Source organism: Monopterus albus, unplaced genomic scaffold, assembly GCF_001952655.1.
Source record: "Monopterus albus unplaced genomic scaffold, M_albus_1.0 scaffold1.1, whole genome shotgun sequence".
Lineage (NCBI taxonomy): Eukaryota > Metazoa > Chordata > Actinopteri > Synbranchiformes > Synbranchidae > Monopterus > Monopterus albus.
The window spans coordinates 4968496-4993066 of record NW_018127881.1 but is presented as its reverse complement, the minus strand read 5'-3'; the positions used below and the strand labels follow the sequence as shown (position 1 = coordinate 4993066).

General features: G+C 40.5%; 1 protein-coding gene across 6 annotated transcripts in view; it reads right to left on the bottom strand.

Annotated features, from left to right (window-relative positions):
• Nucleotides 1–24571, bottom strand: part of LOC109961892 (rap1 GTPase-activating protein 1-like) — a 74595-nt gene that overhangs the window by 24184 nt on the left and 25840 nt on the right. For 4 of the 6 annotated variants that reach the window (XM_020603465.1, XM_020603376.1, XM_020603714.1 and 1 more), the window contains one exon: nt 951–1044. The exons of 1 other annotated variant lie outside the window; for it this stretch is intronic. In XM_020603465.1, the coding sequence (XP_020459121.1) occupies nt 951–1019 (69 nt within the window). In that variant the 5' untranslated portion in view covers nt 1020–1044. Of the gene's footprint in view, nt 1–950; nt 1045–6992; nt 7086–24571 lie in introns of those variants that run through there. One more of the 6 variants, XM_020603545.1, reaches the window with a different exon arrangement.

Here is a 24571-nt window from a genome sequence, read left to right as displayed (position 1 = left end):
ATTAACTGAAAACACTCCCCACATAAACACAAAGACGACACTTAAAAAACAACATCCCCCATTATTATGAATCCCCTGTGCGTTTCTAGTGCACATGTGACAAAAATAATTCCAGTGTGCCTCCTAGAGCATGCAGAGGAAGACCTGCTGCGGATCTATATTTGTCACAGAAGCCTGTGACGGGGGCGCACACTCTTCTGTCAGGCTCCATAACAGCCTGCCAAAAATGCTAGCGGAGGTGGGGGCATCACAGCCACCTTTCACCTGGGTGTAACAGCAAAAAAGATACAAAAACAATAAGGAATTAAAAAGGCAAAGGTGCTAACAGGGTAGAGATTGACAGTTAACTCTGTTTCAGTGCCAACCGCAGTCATCAGAGCAAAGACATGAAGAAATGGGATAGGTGAGAGGAAAAGACGAGGATAAACATTGGTGTGGCTTTTCCCAGATGGAAATCCTTAATGAGGGACAAATGTTTCCCTGTTTTCTGCTGGACAGGTAACTTAGCCTTACAAGAAAAGTTTACCTAAATGCAAGTTTTTGTTTGATAGCTTTAGCTACAACATGGCCAAGTGCTGGGTAACCTGCTGCGGTCGGGTGAGCCACTGTTAACTGTTGCTTGATCAAGTCAGCAGCACTAATTGCTGTGAAAATGCTGTGAGGGCTGATTAACTTGATGTATGAGAGCTTTGCTGAACACTGCAATCTGCAGCCTCACTGCTAAATCTCACACACTGCACCTTTAATCGAGGCTATACTATCCCTGCGAAGAGCTGCTATCTACAGGCAATAACCTCAAGGGAACATTTATTTTTTATTTTAGGCATGTTAAACTTGTCATTTTCAGATTTATCAGGTCGGATTCTTGGCACTCCCTCAGTTTCTGACTCCAGCACCAATGCAAACCTGAGCAGAGAAGAGAACAACAGCAGGTCAAAGTCTTTTGTTACCTTTGAAAATGATGTAAGAGGAAATGGAGGGTGGGAGTGTGCTAGTGAGGGCTCTACTTCATCAGACATATGAGGAATCCTTCCATCTTGTTTCCTGTGAGTCAGAGAGGATGGAGGAGGGTGGGGATACAGAGAGAGAGGGAGAGAGAGGTTATTACCAGTCTTGAGCTCAGCTTCTCATTTAAGCAATAAGAGTACAGGAAATGTCGGCAAGTCAATTGACTCATTCCATTGAAGAAGATCATTCAGCTCTTACTACAATGAGCAGGGAGCTACTACTATGCCACTGTCCTGGGAATAGTTCATAGAAGGAAAAAAAATTCTAACCTATGTGTATAACTTACTGGCCCCACACCAGATAGTGTGAGAGGTTGATGAGATGAGAGTGACTGTGAAACAGAAGAGATCAGTAGGACTGCACAAAAGCAGGAGGGAGACTGCTAAACTGGCTAGAAATCAAGACAAGACAGGACCTTCAGCTTTCACCTCTTCACCCGCTGCCCTTACCTCTTTTTCTCTGTTTCTCTATGTCTTCTATTCCCTGTGTGACTGGAGTAAATTACCAGTCTGACCAGGACTCACAGCATATTACTTCACACTTTGTCTCACATAGCGGTCAGCTGCTAGAACTGGCAGCCCGTCTGTGCATGCATCCTGTTCGCAAACCTGCAGTAAAGGGCATTTCAAAGCACTGCTTAGGAACAAACAAAGCAGAACAACAGAACAATCTGATTTCTTGGTGAGAATGGAGTGAGAATTGGTGGAGACTTGCACACTCACACTCACATATTTCCTCCATTCTGCCATCCTGGCACACAGAGTAGTGGTTTAAAGGTGAAGGGGTTGAAATAAGATTATCTACACAGATGTCTTCCTTCTGTAGCACAATCCATTATTAGATATTGCAGCTATTTGAAAATGCCTGGTATAGAACAGCTCAAAATAATCTATAAGTGAGCAAACAGAGCTGTGCAGATAGCTGACCTGGAGCTGAGGTTAGGAAATCTATTTGCAATATAGAGGGAACCCTGTTCTTTTTTGCCTCTGATCTCTGCTGATTCCCAGGAAACGACTGAACAAAGCTGTCAAATCTTCCCTGCGGCATTCTCGGGCTCTCAGAACTGACATTTCTCTGCAGTATGAACTTTGCTACATCTTTCATAAAATGCAGCCAGCACACACTGAAAACACGTCAAATGCTGCTCCCAGTCAAGAATTATGATTACAATCTGCCTACAAAGAAGTGGTTTACCAAGCTGGGTCAGTCGAAAATCAGTCTATAAGCAGCAGTGACACCTCGATTTAATGGCCTGTGGGAATAAACTATGAATGATTATAATTTAGACGACAAGATCAAATGCCAAATATGAAGTGATTTCTGAAACACACAGTTATTCCACTAAGAAAGTTTGTGTTTGTTTCAATATACTGTAAAATCACTTCATTTGAATTAATTCTTTTTATACAGGTTTCACTCTCTTTGCCGTCACCTGATCGTTGCTTCAACATGCAGACAGCTAACCCAAATGGGATTACAAATATCCACAATGAAGGACAAAGCACAAAGGTGCAAATCGATCTTGATCTAGGAAGATTCAACAAAGAGAAAGATGACAGTTGCTTGTGTGTGTGTGTTTATACCCACGCAGGTAACAAGAATATATCCAGTATAGGGCAAAATACTAAGTTGGACTCAGGGAAGATTTTTTCCTGGGCATATTCCAGCAATAACAGGTTATCAAATCCCATCATGGCATGATGATACTACAAAATGTGGATTTAGTACGTCTCAAATCAAAGTAATTCATCATCTGTTGTGAAGGTGCCATCATACACTGAAGAAGTAGGTTTACTATTGCTTTCCATGAGCATGAACTGAAGCTGCTCTTCTCTCACTTTGTTATGTTTTCATAGCTTTCACAAGCAGATTTGTTTATTATAAGAGGTCTAACTATGAGTAGTGTGGCTTGGCTGACAGAATATTTGTACACATCCTGTTATATAATTCAATGCCTACTCCAATAGTGGTTACAAATAAAAACTCCCTCAGAAGGAGGAGCAAGTCCCTTGCATTGCAATTTCCATCTTGTTTCACCTTTGCATTATATTTCACATGTTCAGACCACTTCCTATTGCACAGTGGCCTGCTGTTGGCCTGGAAGCATTGCTTAAATGAAATGAAAGTATTAGAAATTTGAATGCTATTACTCACAATAACAAGGGAACTAATGTGTGATTGACAGGCCTGAATGTCTGCAGTGACAAAGGCCTATTGTGTTAATAATTTGTAAATGCTGCAACTACTGATATTTTTTTCCAATAGGACAGATTTAGATGCCACTCCCTGTGGCTTTGGCCACCTGACGGAGAAACAATACGTCGCAATAAGAAGTACATATCCTTTGGCCAGTTTTATCCTCAATCAGTAATAAGTTTATATGGATCAAATTATTAATCAGTCGATTAATAATTTGACCTATATAAAGAATGATCCACAAAATATAATTTCCATAGATCAACAATACAAAACCCAAAGATGTTTATTTATTATTACAGAAGTCTGGGAAAACTGGCAAATACCCACATCTGCTTAAAAAATAATTTAATCTCTGAATCATTTTATCACCACTAGGTGCTTGATATTATGATATACACATTTTCCCTCATTCCTTACTTTTTATGAACTAGTGTTATATAAAAAAAACTAGTTTGATTACATTAAATAAGTAAATGAGCTTTGGATCTGGTGACTAGCACAAGTCAAGCCTGTGCACAGCAGCAGCCAAGCGGCAGGGTCACTGTGTCACTTCACTCGGTTGACTGGGACTCCGGAGGCACATCCCAAGCGGCACCTATCTGGCCAGTTTAAATAATAGGCAGTTAGGCTGCCTATTGCCAACCTGCCCACACACGAAACCAGGGGACAGGTTTATTATCTTCAATCACATATTCACAGCCAACAGAGAATCAGAATATCCAAGGGACAGGTGTATCCCACTGTGTCATTTTTCTCTCCTTTGCTGAGTAAAACACATCACTCATCCCATTGTTAACTAGTCAGACTGCTACCTCCTTGTTGGTCCTTGAACCTGTTGCTCTTTGGTACATGCACTGTGCAAAGCTTCTCTTTTGAAGCTTTTTTCATGCTATAGCTGCATTTGTGGTTGCATCACCTAGCAACATCACCTATTCCTCAGTCACTGTAAGATATTCCAAAACCAAAAATCTATGAAACAGAATAAATGATGGCATAAATGGACAAAATTAATAGGTATTATTACTAAAGTCCTCACCCGAAAATGCCATTTTCAGGAGCCTGATCGGCTTATTTTTCAAAGACTGAGCTCCAGTTGTCCAAGTAGAATATTATGTCCTTTGCTGAACAATACAGAGAGCACACTGATGAAAGATATTATCCAACTATAATCAGTATGAAGACTGATGAGGACTCATTTAAAAAATTATTTAAATGTTAATCTCCAATTTCAGTTCAAAATTCATTCTGCAAACATGGACGGCATTTTAGTACAAATCCCTCAGACAATGTTGTGAGTTAATTATCAACTTATTTAGAGACTCTACAGTTTCTCATTTTCCTCCTGCTGATAATCCTCAATAGTGACGCTGAATAACATATTTTCAAGAAGCACCAGAGTAAATAATCTACTGTACCAGGGACAAATGGCTGACTTTAACATTTAATATATCCTAGTGGATCCGTGAGCAAAGCTCCAAAATGCATACATTTCACCCTCGTGCCCTTTGCTTGATGGATTCCAGTGGTTTTGAAGGTATTATCATGTCTTTATGTTAATATCTGGCAACAGAAAGTTTCTAAAATGGACATAAAGCATTCTGAAACTAAATCCACCAGTTAATCCTGTGCGCTGCCAGCAGCTGCCTCCACAGACTGCTGGGTCACGAGCTCTGATAAGAATTCCAGCTTTCTGTAGTCCAGTCATGGCTCAGGCTGTGCAGCACCTGCAAATACAAATGAGCTGGACAACGCTGAACTCTCCGCAAACTGACTTTAAAACATGAATTTGATTAGGCCCAGTCTGCAGTGTATGTCATGACAGACACAGTGCTACAACTATTTTATATGTTAAAAGTCAATACATAAACTACACAATCTGCTGTCCAATAAAAAAGGATTTTTCTGTGCAGGTAGGTGCTGCAATCTTTGGACTGAAAACTATAACCTACTTGTCCAGTAAGTGATAACCTGGGGTTGCTGACAGTGTTAATAAAACAGTGCAGCCCTACCACAGAAGAGAAACACAAAAGAAACAGTAGCATTTGTGTTCTGTCTTATGGTAACACTGTATTGTGAGGATTCTTGGTTAAGGCCATGTGCCATGATATGGTCATCATAAGGTTATTAAATGATATGTTATAAAATCAAATAACTGAAATGGTGAAAAAGAAAGTAGCATATAATGAAAGGCAAAGAGCTGACTGAGGGTAATCTAAAGGGTCATTTCATAGGCTCATCAGCATAAAACTACAATGATTCCTCTAGTAAATGCTCTTGACCTCAGGTTAAACATGAGGTTAACATGACCACTGCAGGTCTGCTAGCTCAACAGATGCACTGGCTTCTTAAGCAAACAAATAGCAGCCACAGGCACTGCACGGGGAGTCATATTATCAGATTGAGTGCTGCTATGATACAGTAAGTGTGTCTGTTAACAGTAGGGTAACTGTCCATTAAAGCTTAACAAATAGCCTTCAGCACACAAGTTTTCCTCAGTGAAAAGACCGTGGGGCATCCTGCAGTAATAGAGTTCAAAAATGCTATCCACTGCTTGACAACTGTGGCCTAAACGAACAATGATTTCTTTATGCAGAAAAACCCTTCAAGCTTATCTGATGGGAAACGGAGCACCATACTGATGGAGCTCTACCCAGTTCGGTTAAGCCCATCTGATGACAGTAAATCAGATTAGTTAGTGATTCTGTTATCATTGAGCTGACAATGTGAAATCTGCAATGGCACAATCTGCAGGGTTTTATATTTCAAAGATGTCTCCAATACAAATTCCTCCACAAAACACTAATAAAAAAAGACACTTGTAAACAGTCACTCCAGTGTAGCTTGGCAAGCACCATGTAAATCATCAGTCATCCAGCATCATGTCAAGGTTAATCTGAAGATTTTAGTGAGATCTGCTCTAATCTGTCAGCATGGCTGCAGCCTGCTGACACTAACTGGTGCTTGCTGAAGAGAAGAAATGGTTTTCCTTTTATAAATACCAAAAACAACATTTATTTATTGTACTTACACCCTATACAGGGTCTTCATCTTTATACTCATCAGTCAGTTCCTCTTTTGATCTCACCAACATACATGACGGGATATTGTAGATACACCAGTAAAACCACAGTCGAGACTTTGCAGAGTATTTGGCACATTTTCTGCTTGATAATTATTGACATAACACTCAAATGTGAGTGCTCAAAGCAATCTATGAGACCACGATGTTATTTTAAAATTCGTCATTGTTGAAGCAGCTCCAGGTTTCGCCTCTCCGTGGTACAGTACAGTGAATTCTTGCTATGAGGTTTGAACTCATAAATCCATAAATTCTGAACAAAAATCATTTGGATGATATTTATGCATATGCATGTATAGTCGATTGATTAGACACACACACACACACACACACACAGTCTGAGAGAGACAAGTACACCCCTACGCTTTGCAGGTCCACTTAGCACAGAGCAACTAATCTAATCAAATACAACAGCTAATGTACAATGAAGGCAGACATTTACTTGCATTGCCAGTCGGCCACTTCCTGGGTGAACAGGAGAGACGGAGACAGAGATACGGAGAGAAAGTTCAGAGTGGAGGAAATCAGGGCAGATCAGCTGGAGATTGACACAGCTAAATAACAGGCAGACTCTTCTTCATCTGCTTCTGTCGTATACAGTATCTGGTTCTCTCTCCTATCACCCCATCTCATATTGACTTTATCTATCTTTCAGCAGTTTCTCATTACAAGCAGAGTGCACTCCATCATCTCTATCCATGCTTACCTGTCTGTAGTACCACCTCACTTGCAGCTCAGTCTCTTCTCTTCAACAACTTGGTGCTGCTCTACATATTAGTCCTTCTGTGTGTCTGACTCAGTCTCCCTATGCTCGAACACCTGCTGTCGGAGATCAGCCTCTCTCCTGTCAGATGATGCTGAGAACAGCCCTCCCTCTTTCCACCCTTTCTGTTTTTTTTCTCCCCTATTCTCATATACAGTACATACAGTATATTCTCCTGTTTTGATTTTGAGGTCAGCACAAAGGCTCTATTCTCTCTCTTGCTCTTCTCCCTCATGTCTCCCCCATGTTTGCTTTTTATCCTCATCCCCTCTCATTTCACTTGATCTGTCAATGCGTTTGCCTCAGTGAGTCTGCTTGTTAACAGATTCTGCTCATTCAGATTTTAACAAAACGTTGTAGCTGAATGTAGGGAAGGAATGTTTTCATAAAAGGGTTGGGGGGGGGAATTACCTCATCTGCAGGGTGACATCAGATCTCTCTGTCCTATTTCCTGACTCGCTCTGACATCTTTTTCCAGCATCATAAAAAAAAAAACCTGCAGAAATTATCCTAATCATGCCGTTGTCCATTTGTCACATTAGTGGCAGGCAGTTAGATGAAAAGCTCTCAAATGCTATAAATTCTGTAGCACACTTACATATAATGGAGAAAAATCACTTGCTCAGCCCACATAAGACTTAGCGCAGGTCAGTGTGTTACTGAGTGATCACATTTTCCTATTTTGTGGGAGGCTAAAGCCCCATGTGTAAGACAGCAGAAGACATCACTACACATTACACATTCACAACAAAGTGGACCTATGTAAAAGGCTGGATTACAGTACTATGCTGCCTATTCATGTCAATTTCTCAGCTTCAAACAAAAGAGGAGTTTGTGTTTTTAGATAAAAAAGATGATTCAGAATGTGCCAAATAAATTCTTTTGCTCTGACTCAACTTTGTAACACTCGCTCCATTTTTATAGAAGGCTATACCACATATGCTTCATAGCATCCACACAGGAGAAAGCAAAAGCTAAAAGATGATCCATCACTTTACCTGCTCTGTTTTTTGAACAACAGTGTCAGAGAAGCTGTGCATGCCTATCCTGTAGCTGCATGATAAGGTTACAGTTGTAGTTCTACTAGGAGCTGCAGAAAATGTAATGGTAGTACTATGAATCAATAAACCAGGCTGTAGGCCCTGAAACAAACCCATAAGAGGATAGGAGCTGAGCCTTCTGGCACCCTGTCGGCTCATCCACACCCTCTTGTGAGTATAATGTTACAGCTAGCTCAGAGCTATAGCTTAAGCACAAACACACACATCCAAGCAAGTATGGCACAATGAAAGGACCCCACAAAACCAGGTGATTCTTGGGTTACAGTGGATATCCTGCTGTACAATGTGGTTTTCCAGCAGAGGTCCCAGGCAAGCAGCTCAACCACTTACCCAAAGATAATGTTACCCAAGGGAGGGCCGAAATCACCTCAGAAAAGCTGAGCTCCAACAGGCAGAGAGAGAGAGCGTGCAGGTTAAGCACAATCAACACATTTCTACCTGTTTCGAGCCCATGAGCTACCAGTGGGATGGAGCTGAAGAAGAGCAAGGATCTTTGCTTATATGGAGCTAATCAAATGGGAGTCAAGCCAGGTAACGAGAGGCTGACTAAACAAATTATCTTTTTTTTTTTTTCAAAGCGAATACACTGGAATTCAGAATTGTCAGGTTAATCAGACTGTGTGCAATTACAAGAACAACTGAATGTGGGTCACGCTGTGACTCTCGTGCTGAGATTCTCTTTTTTTCCATTTTTTATTTCATTAGTTGCGTCCCCCTCTGTCTTTCTTTCGCACCGACTGTCTGCTTCCCACTCTGTTCACATCTCTTGAGGCAGCCTGACTAAATTTAACATTTACACACCAGCAAACTGCAGAGAATACTCCTTAAAAGAGCATCTGTAAGACTTTAATTTCAAAGACTTTTGTCCCTGTGACACCGTTAAAACACATGTCACCAACAAGACAACAGCAGATGTGTTCTCTTACGGTGGTTGCTGCTACACTTGCTTCGTTTTCTCTACTTCTGACAAAATCTGCAGATTTTATTTTATTTCCACTTATTTAAGTGTGAGTAATGTTATTCTTATGACACTTAGGTGATTTTGTTGTTGCCCTGGCATATCCAACATTATACAGTATATATCATATACATTATTTTTTAGTTACTCAACAATTAATTTGTGATATTTTCTCATATCGGTATCACATTATAGCAAATGTGCTGCCCCGAGTGTCTCCAGCTACCAAGGAAGAGATATGTCTGATGGTGCTCGTATGTCCTCTGGTTTCTTCCCACAGTCCAAAGACATGCAAGTTAACTGGTGACTCTAAATTGCTCGTAGGTGTGTGTCAGCCCTGTGGCACATTCTGTCCAGGGTTACCCTGCCTGTCACCCACAATTCGGCTTGGATTAGCTCCAGCCCCCGCGATGACCCTCTACAGGAAAAGCAATATAGATAATGGATGAGTATCTGTTACTGCAGTGGCCAATCACTACATCCAGCCTGGTATCACTTGCCTTCACTGCTGCTACAGACAGGCCGTGCAGGGCACAACCTGCTAAACAACTACATCAACATCACTTCAGTACAGAATCAAAAAGAGCACATACCACGAGTCTTTATCAATAAACCTGATTCTACTCTGTAAAACTAACAACAAGAAGTACCTTCCTCACTGTTAACATGTTGACTGTAGCACAGTATGAATCAAAACAACAGTACTGCTAGTTAATCCTTCAAAGGAACATTAGCAGATGCAGCGGTGCAGAAATCACCACACTGCTCACATCCTTGCAAACATACAAAACATATTTATTCACTTATATTTTGCATGTTTTTCAAAAACGTTTGGCTCAACTCAAACACTACAGTAAATTATTCAGTTAACTCCAAAACAATTAAGAAGCAATATCAGGTTGCACAGGTACATGCCCATCCTTCTCTCGTCCATACTGGCAAGCTCGACCCCAAAAGGATACGGGGCAAACCTGATTCAAAATGGGACAAATGTATTTTGCGATTGATGTCAAAAATAATTATAAAATGAAGAATTTTTGGCAAAATATTTTGCCAAAAAAACAGACTACAAGTTCACCCAACCTCATAGCTTGAAAGGTGGGAGAAGAAGCAGTTCTCCAACACAGCAACAGTACTGTCAGTGCTCCCAGAACCCTGCTGGCTCTCATAATTAGGGCCCTCTCCAGTGACTTTGGCAGTGATAAATCTGGACCCAAACTGAATGTGAACCCACAGGATCATCAGCGGGGCAGGTAACATATGGAGGACAGGCTGTAGCTCACCACAGTTCACCAACAAAACTCCCTTATTTTCTGTCAGACTGTACTTAGTTGTTGTCTTGTGCAGTTTATATTGTGTATTATTTATGTGGATCTGCTAAATCAGGTTTAAGGTTTACAGTAGTTTAATTTTAATAAACAACACTGATTTAAAAACACTGTCACGATGATTTCTGTTATTACCAAATTCATTTTGCTAACTTGACAGCAGCAAGCAGTGGGTTTGTTCATATCCATCCACGTTATCTTCTGTCTAGCTTATCTTGTTCAATTGCAGTGGCCCAGGACTGTATTTACTGGGCAGAGTACACATTTACACAGGCTCAAACATTCAAATGACCACAATCACATGCTCACCTAATTTGCCCATTGAAGCACAGTAATTCAGTTATGTTAAACTTAATAAAAACTAATAGCCAATTATTGTTTTAACATAATTTGAGGGCCAGAAAATTGATTTGGGCCTAAATGTAGTCTCTTGACTGTACTAAACTAATACTTAATAACTTCTCTTGTTAATGGTGGCTCCAGAGAACGCCAAGGTGCAGGTCGAGTGCTTTGTAGCATGTTTGAAGTCAACATCTAACATCAACAGCTTTGTATTTTGTTTTGGTGTGCTCTTCTCAGTTATTTCTCAGTAGTAATGTTAGACAATTGTTCTCAAATGTGTTTCCAAAAAAACCAAAATAAAATTCTGGCAGTATTTCCTCAACCTTGAACTGAACCTCACCACACTCTGTGTTGTTTCTGAGTGTCCCAGTGACTAATTGGGTGGTTAGTCATCATGTGGACATGCAGAGCTGTCGGCACTGCTGCCAGTGGTGTTTGCTATGTAAGGAGCACAGATGAAAGAGAGGGATTAAAAAAAAAAAAAAAAAACAAACTGTGAGCAACACAGATGTCCTCAAGCAGACACTGAAGCTGTGAATGAGAAGAATATGCAAACAATTAGTAGCTGTAATTTTGGCATAGACATGGTAATATGTTGATGCTGGAGCATAAAACCAGCTTGATAGACGTTGTTTCATTTACAAACTTGATACAGTGAAGTACATTCACAGATCTGTGGAAAACCAACAAGAACTGAAACCATTTGACACTAGCGTCTACATCACATGCTTAAAAGCCATGCTCCAAATTTCTATGGGAAATTATTGTGCCACATTTCATCTCCAGTGACAACTTGTGAATCAGAAATGGGTTCAGAAATATGTAGCCGATGCCACCGATTACATACACGTCATTGTATAACTGTAAAGAATTTGACTGTTCTACTGATGAACAATGTTCTTCATGCTACAAAGCAAACCATACATGCCCTGAATGAAACAATTTAAGAGCGATGCATCATTTTCTCCACCATCGTTCTCCTGCTCTGTCATCAGTGAGCTATGTGCAGTGCCTAATTGAAGTGTCTCCTAAACTGAGATGTAATAAAGCTTTGATTACATGGAATTGACCTCCTGATAATGTTAAATGGCTACAACTGCAAGCAACATTACCCCCTCAGTTAACTTGGAGCTTTTTAATTAATTAACTGAATATGTTTATACAAAGTGAGGAGGCTAATGAAGCACAACAGGAAGAAATATTATGATGGGTAAATGGAGAGAGGGCAAAAACACCTTTTATTGTGTGATATATTTCAAAACAGCAGCAACACCTCAAAGCCACAGTGTCTTAAAATTGAGCATTATAATTGCTGAAAAGATATAATGTGATGAGAGGGTGGACAGTGCTTAAAAAAAGATCCTACAGTAACACACACATCTTTTCTCATCTACCATGGCAACAGCAGTTTAACATGTACGTCACTGAACGGGTTCACTGAGTAATAGATGAACCCCACCTGCTAAAATAACCTCCATCATCTCCACGCTGCACTCTGACCTGCACACACACACTACATTGCAACTGCATTGGGTCATACTGCTTTCCTCTGTGAATTCCCTGATGACTTGACACACCCATCTGCATTGTAACATGGGTCTCTTCCCAGCCTGGTTTTGATGCAGCCGAAAGAAACAGCACACAGTCAGTCCTTCGACAAAAACAAAGCAAGATCCCTAGTACTTTTCAACCACGCTGAAACTCATCTGTGACGCATTCCCAGAGACAAAACCTGGGTTCAGTGATGGCTACTGTCACCTCTCTAAAGGAGACAAAAGTTTTGAAAGGTGTAATGTTTTAGTACAAAAGACTCAAGTTATAGTGATACATCATAAAATCTTATCATCACAAGACAAACCACTGCAATGCAATAACCAGGTAATCATAGAAAATCTACTGTATCTTCTGGGTATACTGAAAAAGATCAGCTATAAACTATGACATAAAACTGTGTGCACATAAAGTATGATTACACATCATCATCATAGTCTGATTGAGATGTGATAAACATATAGTTCACATGTGCAGTTTACATTTTTGGACTAATGTTTGTGATGTGGGGAAGAAAAGATACTACCAGTGCAGTGAGGACTGACATTTCCTGGATGAAATCCAGTCCTGCTGGCTCTGGATGAAGTCTGTGGCTCTTAATTTATATACATCAACTGTAAAATCCACTTTAATCAGTTTGTGTCTGAAAAGTCTAAAAGGAATGCAATGAAATAAAACACAAATGTGCCCCTCTTTAGTAAGAATGAGGTGTAGAAGCCAGTGAGTTTACAGACTTCATTGAGATATGAATCTATGATGCACTGCAGAATTGTAGAAACAACATACTTGGTGAATCCTTTGCACAGATGTGAGGAGTACACATTAAAATGACTGTATCCCCCCTGCCAAGTGTCAACAGTGGTGGTAAGAGTTGTATGGTGTGGCCTGTGTTTTCCCACTGGCGCGGTGTAACACCAGACTGTGCACGAATGGTGAAATGAACATTACAGTCAACTCTGTGCGATGCAGTGGCCGACTCAGCCTTCAGATCTCAGTCCAGCTGAACATGTACGAGATGAGATGGAGCAAGCCAGGTTGTTCGGGAAGCAATGAGGGGTGTAACACAATATTAGGAAGCCCCCCCCCCCTTTATATTTTGATCATATGGTCTACTGTATATGCCAGCTAGTGGGTGCTTTAATCCAGAATGTCTAATATAGCAAATGTAAACAGTTTTGTTTTCCCCATGACAGTCAAGCCCTGACTCAGGCTTAGATCTGCCCATTGAGCTACAATTGGCTACTCTCTTTTCCTGTTTGCTTTCTCCTCATGACACAATATTAGGATGGAGACTGGCCATTAACAGCAATCTGAAGTGGCACAGATGCTCAATTAGAGGCCTCTTTGCCTCACTCTTTCTCAGCGTTCAACATTAAAGACCGCTTCATTACCACACAGCTCCTGGTGTCAGTAAAGTGTTGCTCAGGCTCATGGCCCTTGTGCTGCTTGTTGTCTGCAAGGCAACAGATGTACCTCCAGCTGTGCGCATACATAATATATTACATTATCTCAAAGAGGGGGTCCCCCTTGAGGAGCGCTCCTAACCAAACAAGTAAATTAAAAAGTGTTTTTAACCTATAGTTAGATTACAACTGAGATGCTGATCTCATTGTCTGCTTTATTTGCAGCATCACTGGACAAACAGTAATTTTAATTGTAATTCTATTCTTTTATTTTGTTAGACTTGATGTGTCACCTCACCTGCCCCAGCTTTACCTCAGTACACAATCACCATTCATTGTTTTTACCCATTGCTCATTATCTGCTGGTCTACAGCTCATATATACCTCCTCCTTTCCATCAGGCTCTTGCTGGTCCATTGATGTATTTTGATATTGTTAGTGATACTCATAACACTGTGCAAGTCTCCTTCGTTCCTGTGTCTGCTACTCATCTGTGTGTCCCTGTTCAGCCAGTAACACTGCTACCCACCTGTCTCCTTCGCCTTACCTGTGACTTCCTGAGCCTCCAGCTATACTGACCGCGTCTCCTGTTTCGCTACCCTGTTGTGTGTCCTCGAACTGCCAGAGTCACAGTTGACTCTCTAGTCACCATCTACTCACCTCTACACTGTCAGCTTCTCCTGCCATCTTCGACTCACCTGGTCCCTTGCTGCAATGACTCCCCTTACCAGCACTATTTACTTGTGTACCCCTTCGCCACGCCCTGGCTTTGGCCCTGCCTCTACTCCCTGGTGCAATCCGCCTCTGCCTATCACCTTCGGAAGGTCCTGCCCACCTGACGCACCTGAGCGTTCCACGCACCACTGCTACAATTTGTTCTCGTATCAGTTAATAAAGACATTCTAAGTTTTCTGCCTAGTCCTGTTCCACATTTGATCCTAAACCAGTATGAATCATAACATGACCATTCTTGCAGTTTTTTTTTTTTTTTTGCTCTCCTTATTGCAGTGCAGCAGGTGCTTTAGACACAGATAAGCAATCAAGTTAATGAGTTTGTAATTGGAAACACTGTGTTGTGAGCAGTTTATTGCGGTAAAATAAGCATGTTCTCACTTTTAGTGAATAGCACCTCCTTGTCCAAATGATTCATGGACGTTCAAGTCACATCAACATGAACATAGTGTTTGTGTGCCTGGAGGAGATGATGGAGACAGTGATGCTTGACAAAAGTGACATAAAATTGTGGGCACTGTGTGTTTGTACCCACACACGCCTTCACTCGGCTGAGCTGAGGAGAATGTCGTGAAGGATCTGAAGCAGTAGCAAATGGCAGAGGATCCAGGAAAGCCAACCTTTACTGGCAGGCTGTGTTCTAAAGGTGCTGTGGTAAATCTCGCCAACATGGTGCTATTCTTAACAAAACTGCCATGTGACAGGTTATGCAACAAAGATGAACAGACACATGCACAAACTTCCTGATGGACAAAACTGAAAAGTCCTAATTAAGTCATAAACCTTTTCGAAGTGATCCATGACATTGGAACTGGATATGGAGAAACATTAGCTCATTAAGATTCCACTCACTCAGCCCAAAAGAAATGACATTAAATGCTAAGTATGTTGTTGATACTTAAGCTTTTTAATCTAAGTACAGCCTGAGACTGATGAAATACTCAACTGGCATAATGACTCAGTGATTATAATCAGCGAGCTGTGCTGTGGATAGCTAACAACTGCTCAGCTCAACCCTGAGGTGCCATTAGCATGTGCTACAGAACCATCTACAAAAGAAAGAAACTTGAATCCTCATATTGACATTCAACGTGTATTCTTGTCTGTTGAGGCTGAATCATCCCAAAAGCATACACTCTATTACTTTGACATACAAAGAAACTCAAATACTCAACAAATGTATTTAATAGTCTGCTTTGTCGTTTTAATTCCAACACACTCAGGGGCATTCGCTCCATTCTTCAGTAAAAGAATAAAATGAAAATAAACCCAATCTTCTGACAGTCCCCTTCAAGTGAATAAAAAGACAAAGGACAACTGAAGTTTGGTTTAAATACAGCATGTAAAAGCAATAATGTGTTAGGGAGGCTCAGTGTCATCAGTGTGTCGGGTTGCTGCTGGGTCGTCTCAGTAATGTGTTAACTTAAAAAACACCAGATCTCATCATTTACAAAATTTCTTTAAAAAGTTTAATTAAATCCAAAGTGTAATGACAACTTCTGTGACCCTGCCAAGCAAACTAAGTGCTACAGTTTGTAAATCGTCTTATGGTAAATGGTCTTATACAGGTGCTGGTCATAAAATTAGAATATCATCAAAAAGTTGATTTATTTCACTAATTCCATTCAAAAAGTGAAACTTGTATATTATATTCATTCATTACACACAGACTGATATATTTCAAATGTTTATTTCTTTTAATTGTGATGATTATAACTGACAACCAATGAAAACCCCAAATTTGGTATCTCAGAAAATTAGAATATTGTGAAAAGGTTCAATATTGAAGACACCTGGTGCCACACTCTAATCAGCTATTTGACTCAAAACACCTGCAAAGGCCTTTAAATGGTCTCTCTGTCTAGTTCTGTAGGCTACACAATCATGGGGAAGACTGCTGACCTGACAGTTGTCCAAAAGACCACCATTGACACCTTGCACAAGGAGGGCAAGACACAAAAGGTCATTGCAGAAGAGGCTGGCTGGTCACAGAGGTCTGTGTCCAAGCACATTAATAGAGAGGCGAAGGGAAGGAAAAGATGTGGTAGAAAAAAGTGTACAAGCAAAAGGGATAACCGCACCCTGGAGAGGATTGTGAAACAAAACTGATTCAAAAATGTGGGGGAGATTCACAAAGAGTGGACTGCAGCTGGAGTCAGTGCTTCCAGAACCACTACGCACAGAAAGACATGGGTTTCAGCTGTCGCATTCCTTGTGTCAAGCCACTCTTGAACAACAGACAGCGTCAGAAGCGTCTCACCTGGGCTAAAGACAAAAAGGACTGGACTGCTGCTGAGTGGTCCAAAGTCATGTTCTCTGATGAAAGTAAATTTTGCATTACCTTTGGAAATCAGGGTCCCAGAGTCTGGAGGAAGAGAGGAGAGGCACAGAATCCACGTTGCTTGAGGTCCAGTGTAAAGTTTCCACAGTCAGTGATGGTTTGGGGTGCCATGTCATCTGCTGGTGTTGGGCCACTGTGTTTTCTGAGGTCCAAGGTCAATGCAGCTGTATACCAGGAAGTTTTAGAGCACTTCATGCTTCCTGCTGCTGACCAACTTTATGGAGATGCAGATTTCATTTTCCAACAGGACTTGGCACCTGCACACAGTGCCAAAGCTACCAGTACCTGGTTTAAGGACCATGGTATCCCTGTTCTTAATTGGCCAGCAAACTCGCCTGACCTTAACCCCATAGATTTTCTATGTGGTATTGTGAAGAGGAAGATGTGATATGCTAGACCCAACAATGCAGAAGAGCTGAAGGCCACTATCAGAGCAACCTGGGCTCTCGTAACACCTGAGCAGTGCCACAGACTGATCGACTCCATGCCACGCCGCATGGCTGCAGTAATTCAGGCAAGAGGAGCCCCAACTAAGTATTGAGTGCTGTACATGCTCATACTTTTCATGTTCATACTTTTCAGTTGGCCAAGATTTCTAAAAATCCTTTTTTTGTATTGGTATTCAGTAATATTCTAATTTTCTGAGATACCGAATTTGGGGTTTTCATTGGTTGTCAGTTATAATCATCAAAATTAAAAGAAATAAACATTTGAAATATATCAGTCTGTGTGTAATGAATGGATATAATATACAAGTTTCACTTTTTGAATGGAATTAGTGAAATAAATCAACTTTTTGATGATATTCTAATTTTATGACCAGCACCTGTACTTGTATTGTGCTTTTCTATGCATTGAAGCACACAAATACAGTTTCCAGGCTCAGTTCTGGTATCCACACTCTACCAGTTGGTATACCTTAATATTACTGGATTATCATTAAATTGCACTAAGACGCTTCAATTAATGTGTGCCATAAGCTTGTCATATCATAATCTGTGACTGAAAACAACCAGTAACTAGTATAGTGTCAAATAGAGTAGAGGAAAAAGGATTTGAAACTTAGAAGTGTAAAGTACAAGTACCTTCAAGTACCTCCATTTGTATTTAAGTGTTTTGGTGGAACATCCAAGTTAATAGGGTAATAAAATATGGCTTCAGCGTTAAGTTGCTCTTCACAGAGCAGTGCGTTGGTTTCCAGTAGCCTGCCCACCACTGGGTGTCAGGATGGAGCCGGGCGGTGAGACCAGGACTGAGAACGTCTTATCTGTGTATCTGTGCATGTCTCTGTCTTCACACTCATGACTTTGTCTTGTGCTTCTGCCAGCAGGTCACTAGCCTGTTACTATCTCTGGCTCTGTCTCACTAGCTCTCACTCCTGCTATCTGTCCTTCCTCCGCTGTCTCCTGCTTTGGTATTTGTGTCTGATGTCAAAATAACAGATACCATTCCATGAGAGAGAACGGGATGATATAAGAAACTGAAACGGCATCACCGCAGTGTGCCTGGCATAGAACGTGCAGTTTCATGAACTTCTTACAAGTGCACACTCTCAGCACTTGGTTCTGTCATAAAATACAACTCACCCTTGTGAAGATGTATTTGACATGCAAACACTGGCATTAGGTTGCTGATGAAAACAATGCCCTTTCGCCCTTTGCTGCCGAGTATTGAGAATGGAAACATTCGTTTTCCAGTCAGCAATACGGTTGGTGATCAACCCCTGCTGACAAAGCAACACACTGTTTTGGTGTTAACAGTCAGGAAGAAAACTAACCACATAAACAACCACACCTTCATCTACCGTGGAGCTGAATAACACCCACTGAAAGAAAAACATAAAAAAGAAGAACTTAGGAAAATGTTTAAAGCCATTCAGCACTGACTGTTTACAGTATACAGGGCTGCAACGAAAAATTATTTCCATCTTTGATTCATCTCTGAATTATATTTTTGATGAATTTAGTAACAGTTTAGCCCAGGGCCCTTAAGAAAGAAGAATTGCGACATTGAGGGGTCAAAAATAGCAATAGATCGTGTGTCTCATGGAGCTTCAATTAGTTCCAAACAGCTGATTAAGATCCAGTGTTTTCTACAGGGAACAGCAGGATTTATCGGTGAATTACTACTTTTAACGACTTGTACAGCACTGCAAACCAATTATTTCTTCTGTTGTTGTAGATAGTTCAGCTAATTTAGCTAGATAGCTAGGTACCTAATTATTAAAGTGACCCAGTATCTGAGTGAGACAGTCAAAAAGTTTATTGAATGTGTTTAGACACATGTTGCTGACTCAAATTGTCACAAGTATAATTACTGCTACTGATTTCAGCTTCTTGCTTTGGAAGACAGCAGCCAAATCAATGTAACTCTATGGTGCTGATGCTAATGTTTGGAACTATTTGATGTTTCAATGATCTGCCATGACTGAAAAAATAAAAATGGTCCTTACAGAGTCGATGGAGATGTCGTCACTCTCCTGAATACGCTCCGATCTAGTCTACTTGTACTCTTCTTTGAAAAATTACAAAAACAATCCTTAAAAATGATCCAGGTTCATTTTTGCCTACCTGCTACGATTTCAAATAATTTAAGGTGCTTTCATGATTTCCAAGTTGGTGCTTTATTTCAGGACATAAAAGCATGCATTTTAGCTTTTTGTCCATGTTAAATGTCTTTCTTTTAATAAAATGAGCTTAATTACTCCCAGTATATTAGGAGCATTTGATTTCATATGATCTTCTCAGTATGGTGGGTATTGCATTTTATTATTTCTTTGTGTTTTATCACCACTAATGTCACATTACACTGACAGCTGAGGGAACAAAACTAAAACCACAGCATGCTTCTTTCTCTACAAGGAAACGAGTCGACAGAAAATTCACCATTCAGACAGAAATCTCGATGAATTGCGTTAAATGTGGGAAGTCAGTGTGATGCGGTTCATCAAGCTTTCTTTAGGCGGAAGTGGAAGTGTTACTATTCAGAACAAGATTGCCGAGAGCACTTCAGTAATTATCCTACATCAGCAGTTTTCCTCTGCTAGACTTGATAAATAAGGGCTGCTCTGAAACGTTAAATTTAGTCAGTTGGGTTCCAGCGTGTACAGTGATTTGACTTAACTCTAAGCTCTAAGCTTTATTTCTTTTTTTAATTTATTTATACTTTACATTTTTCCTATTGTCCAGGCATTCTATTCTCACCCAGCCGGTTTATATTTGCATCTACAGAGATGGCAGTAAACCAGCTAATTTTAATTTCTGAGCTGCCATCAAACTTTTCTGAATAATTTAATTAAATTGAATGCCACTTAGTAAAAGTGGCAAGCAGACTCTTGAGAAATAAAAGGCAGCATCCGGCTGCCTGCTAGAAAAGGATGCAGCTCGGTAGCATCCTGACAACATATATAGTAAACATTTGAATCTTCTCAAAAGTCGAGAGATAAATCCCTAATATGATATTCAGTTTGAATAATAATAGTAAAAGAGGTACATTCACACACACACACACACACACACACACACGGAGTTGTTACCTAATAAAAGCCCTGAAAACTTATTTATAACTTATTCACCTTCATATGGCAAGTGATGGGTGAAAACAACATTTTCTGACAAAACCAGAACCGCTTTAGTTATTTGACGTAACATTTTTGTAACCATTTTTTTTTTCTGTGCTTCTTTGTAGTTGGAAGCTGGTGTGGCTCAGCTGGAAAAAGGTGATGTCACATGACCTACGTACATCACACTCATCAAGATTTTGCTAAATTTAATTAAACAGTAGTGTAAAGTAACTAAGTACATTTACTCACGGGAGCCAATCCCAGCTGACAGAGAGGTGGGGCCCACCCTGGACTCGCTAGTGTGTCACAGGGCTGACAAGTAAACAAACAGTCACACTTACTCCTAAATTTAAAGTCGTCAGTCAACCTAAGCTGCATGTCTCTGGAGTAACTGGAGAGAATCCATGCAGGCACAGAGAGAACATGCAAACTGCACACAGAGAGGCCCCGGTGGTTCGGCTGGGGCTTGAACCCAGACCCTTTTTGCTGTGAGGCTCCATGCTGCTCTGTTTCTGCAATTTAAATCCAATAATGTGATGTACATTCATGTGAACTGTGTCATTCTGCACGAGTACTTTTTGTTTTGTTAATTAAGTATGTTCTGATGCTAATATTTTTGTACTTAAATAACATTTTACTTGTAACACTATGGTATTGCTACTTTTACCTGAATACTTCTTCTACCACTTTCACATAGTCACATTTGCAAATTGTCATCCGATGCATTATTGTACCAAAAATATCAATTATGGCTGCTTTAAGCAAAACCACTCATATTTGTATCAGTATGCACAGGCCTACAACCAGCAGATCAGAGTCATGGAAAACAAAATACTAGAGCGGAATACCTAGACTGCCTGAAAGTAAAGGTGTACTGGGTGCACAGTCACACCAGCCTCCTCCTCAACACCATCATCAGGTACAGCAGGTATAACACTGAAACAGATCAGCGGGTTATGTGCACAATCACCTCGTCCTTCACTTGGCTGAGCAGCTGCCAGTTGTCTTCAGGCTTAGGGCTGACTTTGCTCACCGGCAGTGAACCAGCCATCTTTGATCTTAGGCTTGTGAAAACACCAGCATCAAGTAGCCGGCTCGAAATTTTCAGTTCACCATCACAATCTCAAATCTTAAAACAGAGGTATAGGTGTTTATGAGCAGGGCTGTCCTCAGCCATCTATTGTTTTCAAAATGTTTTTCCTATTGCACATAAATGCCTAGTCTGCGTTTGCATGTTACACAACGAATGTCACATCAACAGTGAAAGTGGCACAGGAGGCAGAGAAACCGAGGCACAAACAGGACAAGTTCTAGCTGTTTTTTTTAGCTCATTGGTTTTTGTTTACAAGCATTTTGGAGAAACACCCATATGTGCTGATTTTCATTAAACTGTGTGCAAATTATGATGTCAGAAAATAACTTCTTCAAGGGCAACAGAAATGTAGACCAGTCATTTGATGGCGCACGTCGGGGCCTCGCCTATTTCCAGTTGAGATTCCCTTCGCTCTTTTTCATTAAGCATTCATTTCCTCAGAGAGACGGTTTTTCAACAACAGGGACTAATTGTGTTGACAACTGCAAACAAACCAAATCTGTAACAGACATTAAAGTGACAAAGTAAAAAGCTCTTTCCTTTTCTTGAAACAAACAAGCTAATTCATTTCAGACAGCTGCATGCTTTCAAGTAATCCTGAGGCAAGAGCAGCAGGTCTGCAACTAGAGGGTTATCAGACTGAATCATAGATAGCTGGAAATGTTTGCAGCAAGATGAATTAATATGAAACACAATCACTTAGCAGCCAAATTCTCAAACTCTTTCAGCAGAGCTCCTTTGGGGAGTGCAGTGTGTGTTGTGCCTACACATGGCTGTGTAAACAAAGACAGGCTGTAAAGGAGCTGCCATAAAACAAATGAGGGATTCAATCTATGTCTGTATGTTTTGCTGTCCTCAGTGGTCAAAGGACCTTTCCAAGAATTCAGTAGTTGGCATCAACAGTCACTCAAAGTTCAGAAACATGAATCTCCTAAGACATCACTTTATACCTCCATCAACTGATTTTGAAGCCACTTGGCAAGAATGAACAAACTATAGACAGAGCACTGACATTTTATCACCTTATAAAGTTGACATGGCTAATATGCTGACAAAAGTAGCCTCATGAGTTCAGGTCCAACAATCTGCTCCTTTTAGCTTATTTTTCATATTTCCCAAGACTCCTTGGGGAAAATCCTCTTTAAATGTGATATTCACCAGCTAGTCATCGATTATGGATTAGGTGCTGGACTGATGGTCTGTCATTAACTTTGTCTGCATGCTGTTTGGCGCAGTGCAAGTTGTGTACACACCCTCTTTGCTGTACCGTAAATAACCGTCGCAGCTAGAAACGGGTTGATTTGAGCAGTAAAAGTAAACCAGAACAGTAAGGCCGTGAGCCGTGAAACCAAATCAGAAATGAAAGCTGCTAATACACCCTGGGGCGCTGCAGGGTCATGTGATATATTTAACATGTATCAGTGCTGTACACTGAACTTGTACTTGTAACACAGTTGTATTGCTACGTTTACTTAAGTAAAGAATCGGAGTACTTCTTCCACCACTGGGTAATCCATGGGGACTTTAAGCAAAGGTAAATACTTGCTATGAACCAAATTTACATCTGCATGTTCTAACAGTTCAGTGGATGTTAACAGTTCACTATTGTGCCTGGTTGTACTGAATTTCTAGGTGAGGTAGAGATCCTCATCTCTTGAGTCTTTGTCAGTGGGGTGAAGATTTATGACACAAGTTAATAGCCTTAACCAGCCAATCATTTATTTTATATACAAGCAACATCCCTATGGTTTATTCATTTACAAGAAAAGATTGTAAAATAGACCGGTGACCTGTCCTGGGTGGACCCCGCCTCTCACCAATGTCAGCTGGGATTGGCTCCAGCGCCACCCCACGACCCTCTTCAGGAGAAGTGGTATAGATGATGGATAGACGGATTGTAATGATACAACAAAGACGCAATTACCTGAAACCAGGAAAGGTTAATAAAACGAAACTTTCTAGTAGGTTTACATAAAAAAATAATAATAAAATGCACAGAGTGCATGATGGGTGGGTACAGTCGAGTGCATTTCGATAATATCACTACTTTTTTATTTTTTATTTTGGACTGCTATTCCTAGAATGTGATTATGTGTCTTGATACATGATACACAGCACTTTCGTTTGCAGAATTGATTAGTGGAATCAGCCTGTGCACTCGGGCTAGATTTCCAGTCTGACTCCTACCAGTGAAATGTCAAATTGAGCCTCATGAGTGTTTCTTAGGCAAACCTACCAGAGCCCGTGATCAGCATGATACTGGATTAAAATTTATTTTATTGGCTCATGAATTCCAATGCACTGCATGGCTGAGCAGCTTCCTGTTTATAAACCAAAATACTGTCATATCTCAAGGACTGCTACAAAATCATATGTGCAAAATTGCAATGACCATACAAAGTAGAGATCATTTCCTCTTTTTGCAGCCTTTTTTCAGCCGCACTGACATCTGCTGCCCTTATCTTTCCTCAGCGTGATATACTCAAATAAGTCCTTATTTCACAATAACTCAGTATCATTTGAAGTAACATTTGTTTGTTTGGACACAGACATATCCGCTTTGTAGATGATAAATAACCAGTGCTTTGTTTGTTTTCCCCAAAAGAAAAAAGTGGAAATACTGTAGTGGTAATAAAAAAAAAAAAAAATCAATTATGCCTTGATCAGGTTTAGATAACTATTTCTTTTATTCTTAAGATACTTTTTCTGAGTCGTCCGCACTATCTGACCAGCAACATCTGGTGTGTACATCCTGGAGTAAGTCAGCATGACTGGGACAATCAATAATCATCCTGATGAGCCAATCACATGCACCGAAGCAATCTCTACAACCTCTCCCTTTGTGGCTTCTCATATTATACACTGATCTCATTATTTTCGCAACTCTTGTTCACTAATAATAGATAATGCTATAAATGAGGAGGGCACAGTATTGGCACCCAGTCATCTACAGCAGTTCTGCAGTAGTTGGCAGGTGCGGTGGAACTCCCTGTCATCTCATACTTTCCTCTCACTACTCCTCTGTGACTGAGTCAGATGAGTTGGGTGGCAAGATGCAACAGGTGCACAAATCAGCATAGACTCAAAGAGATTAATCCTCTATTATCTTACCCTCCATAAGCTCCAAATGTGAAACTCCTTTTCCTCTGAG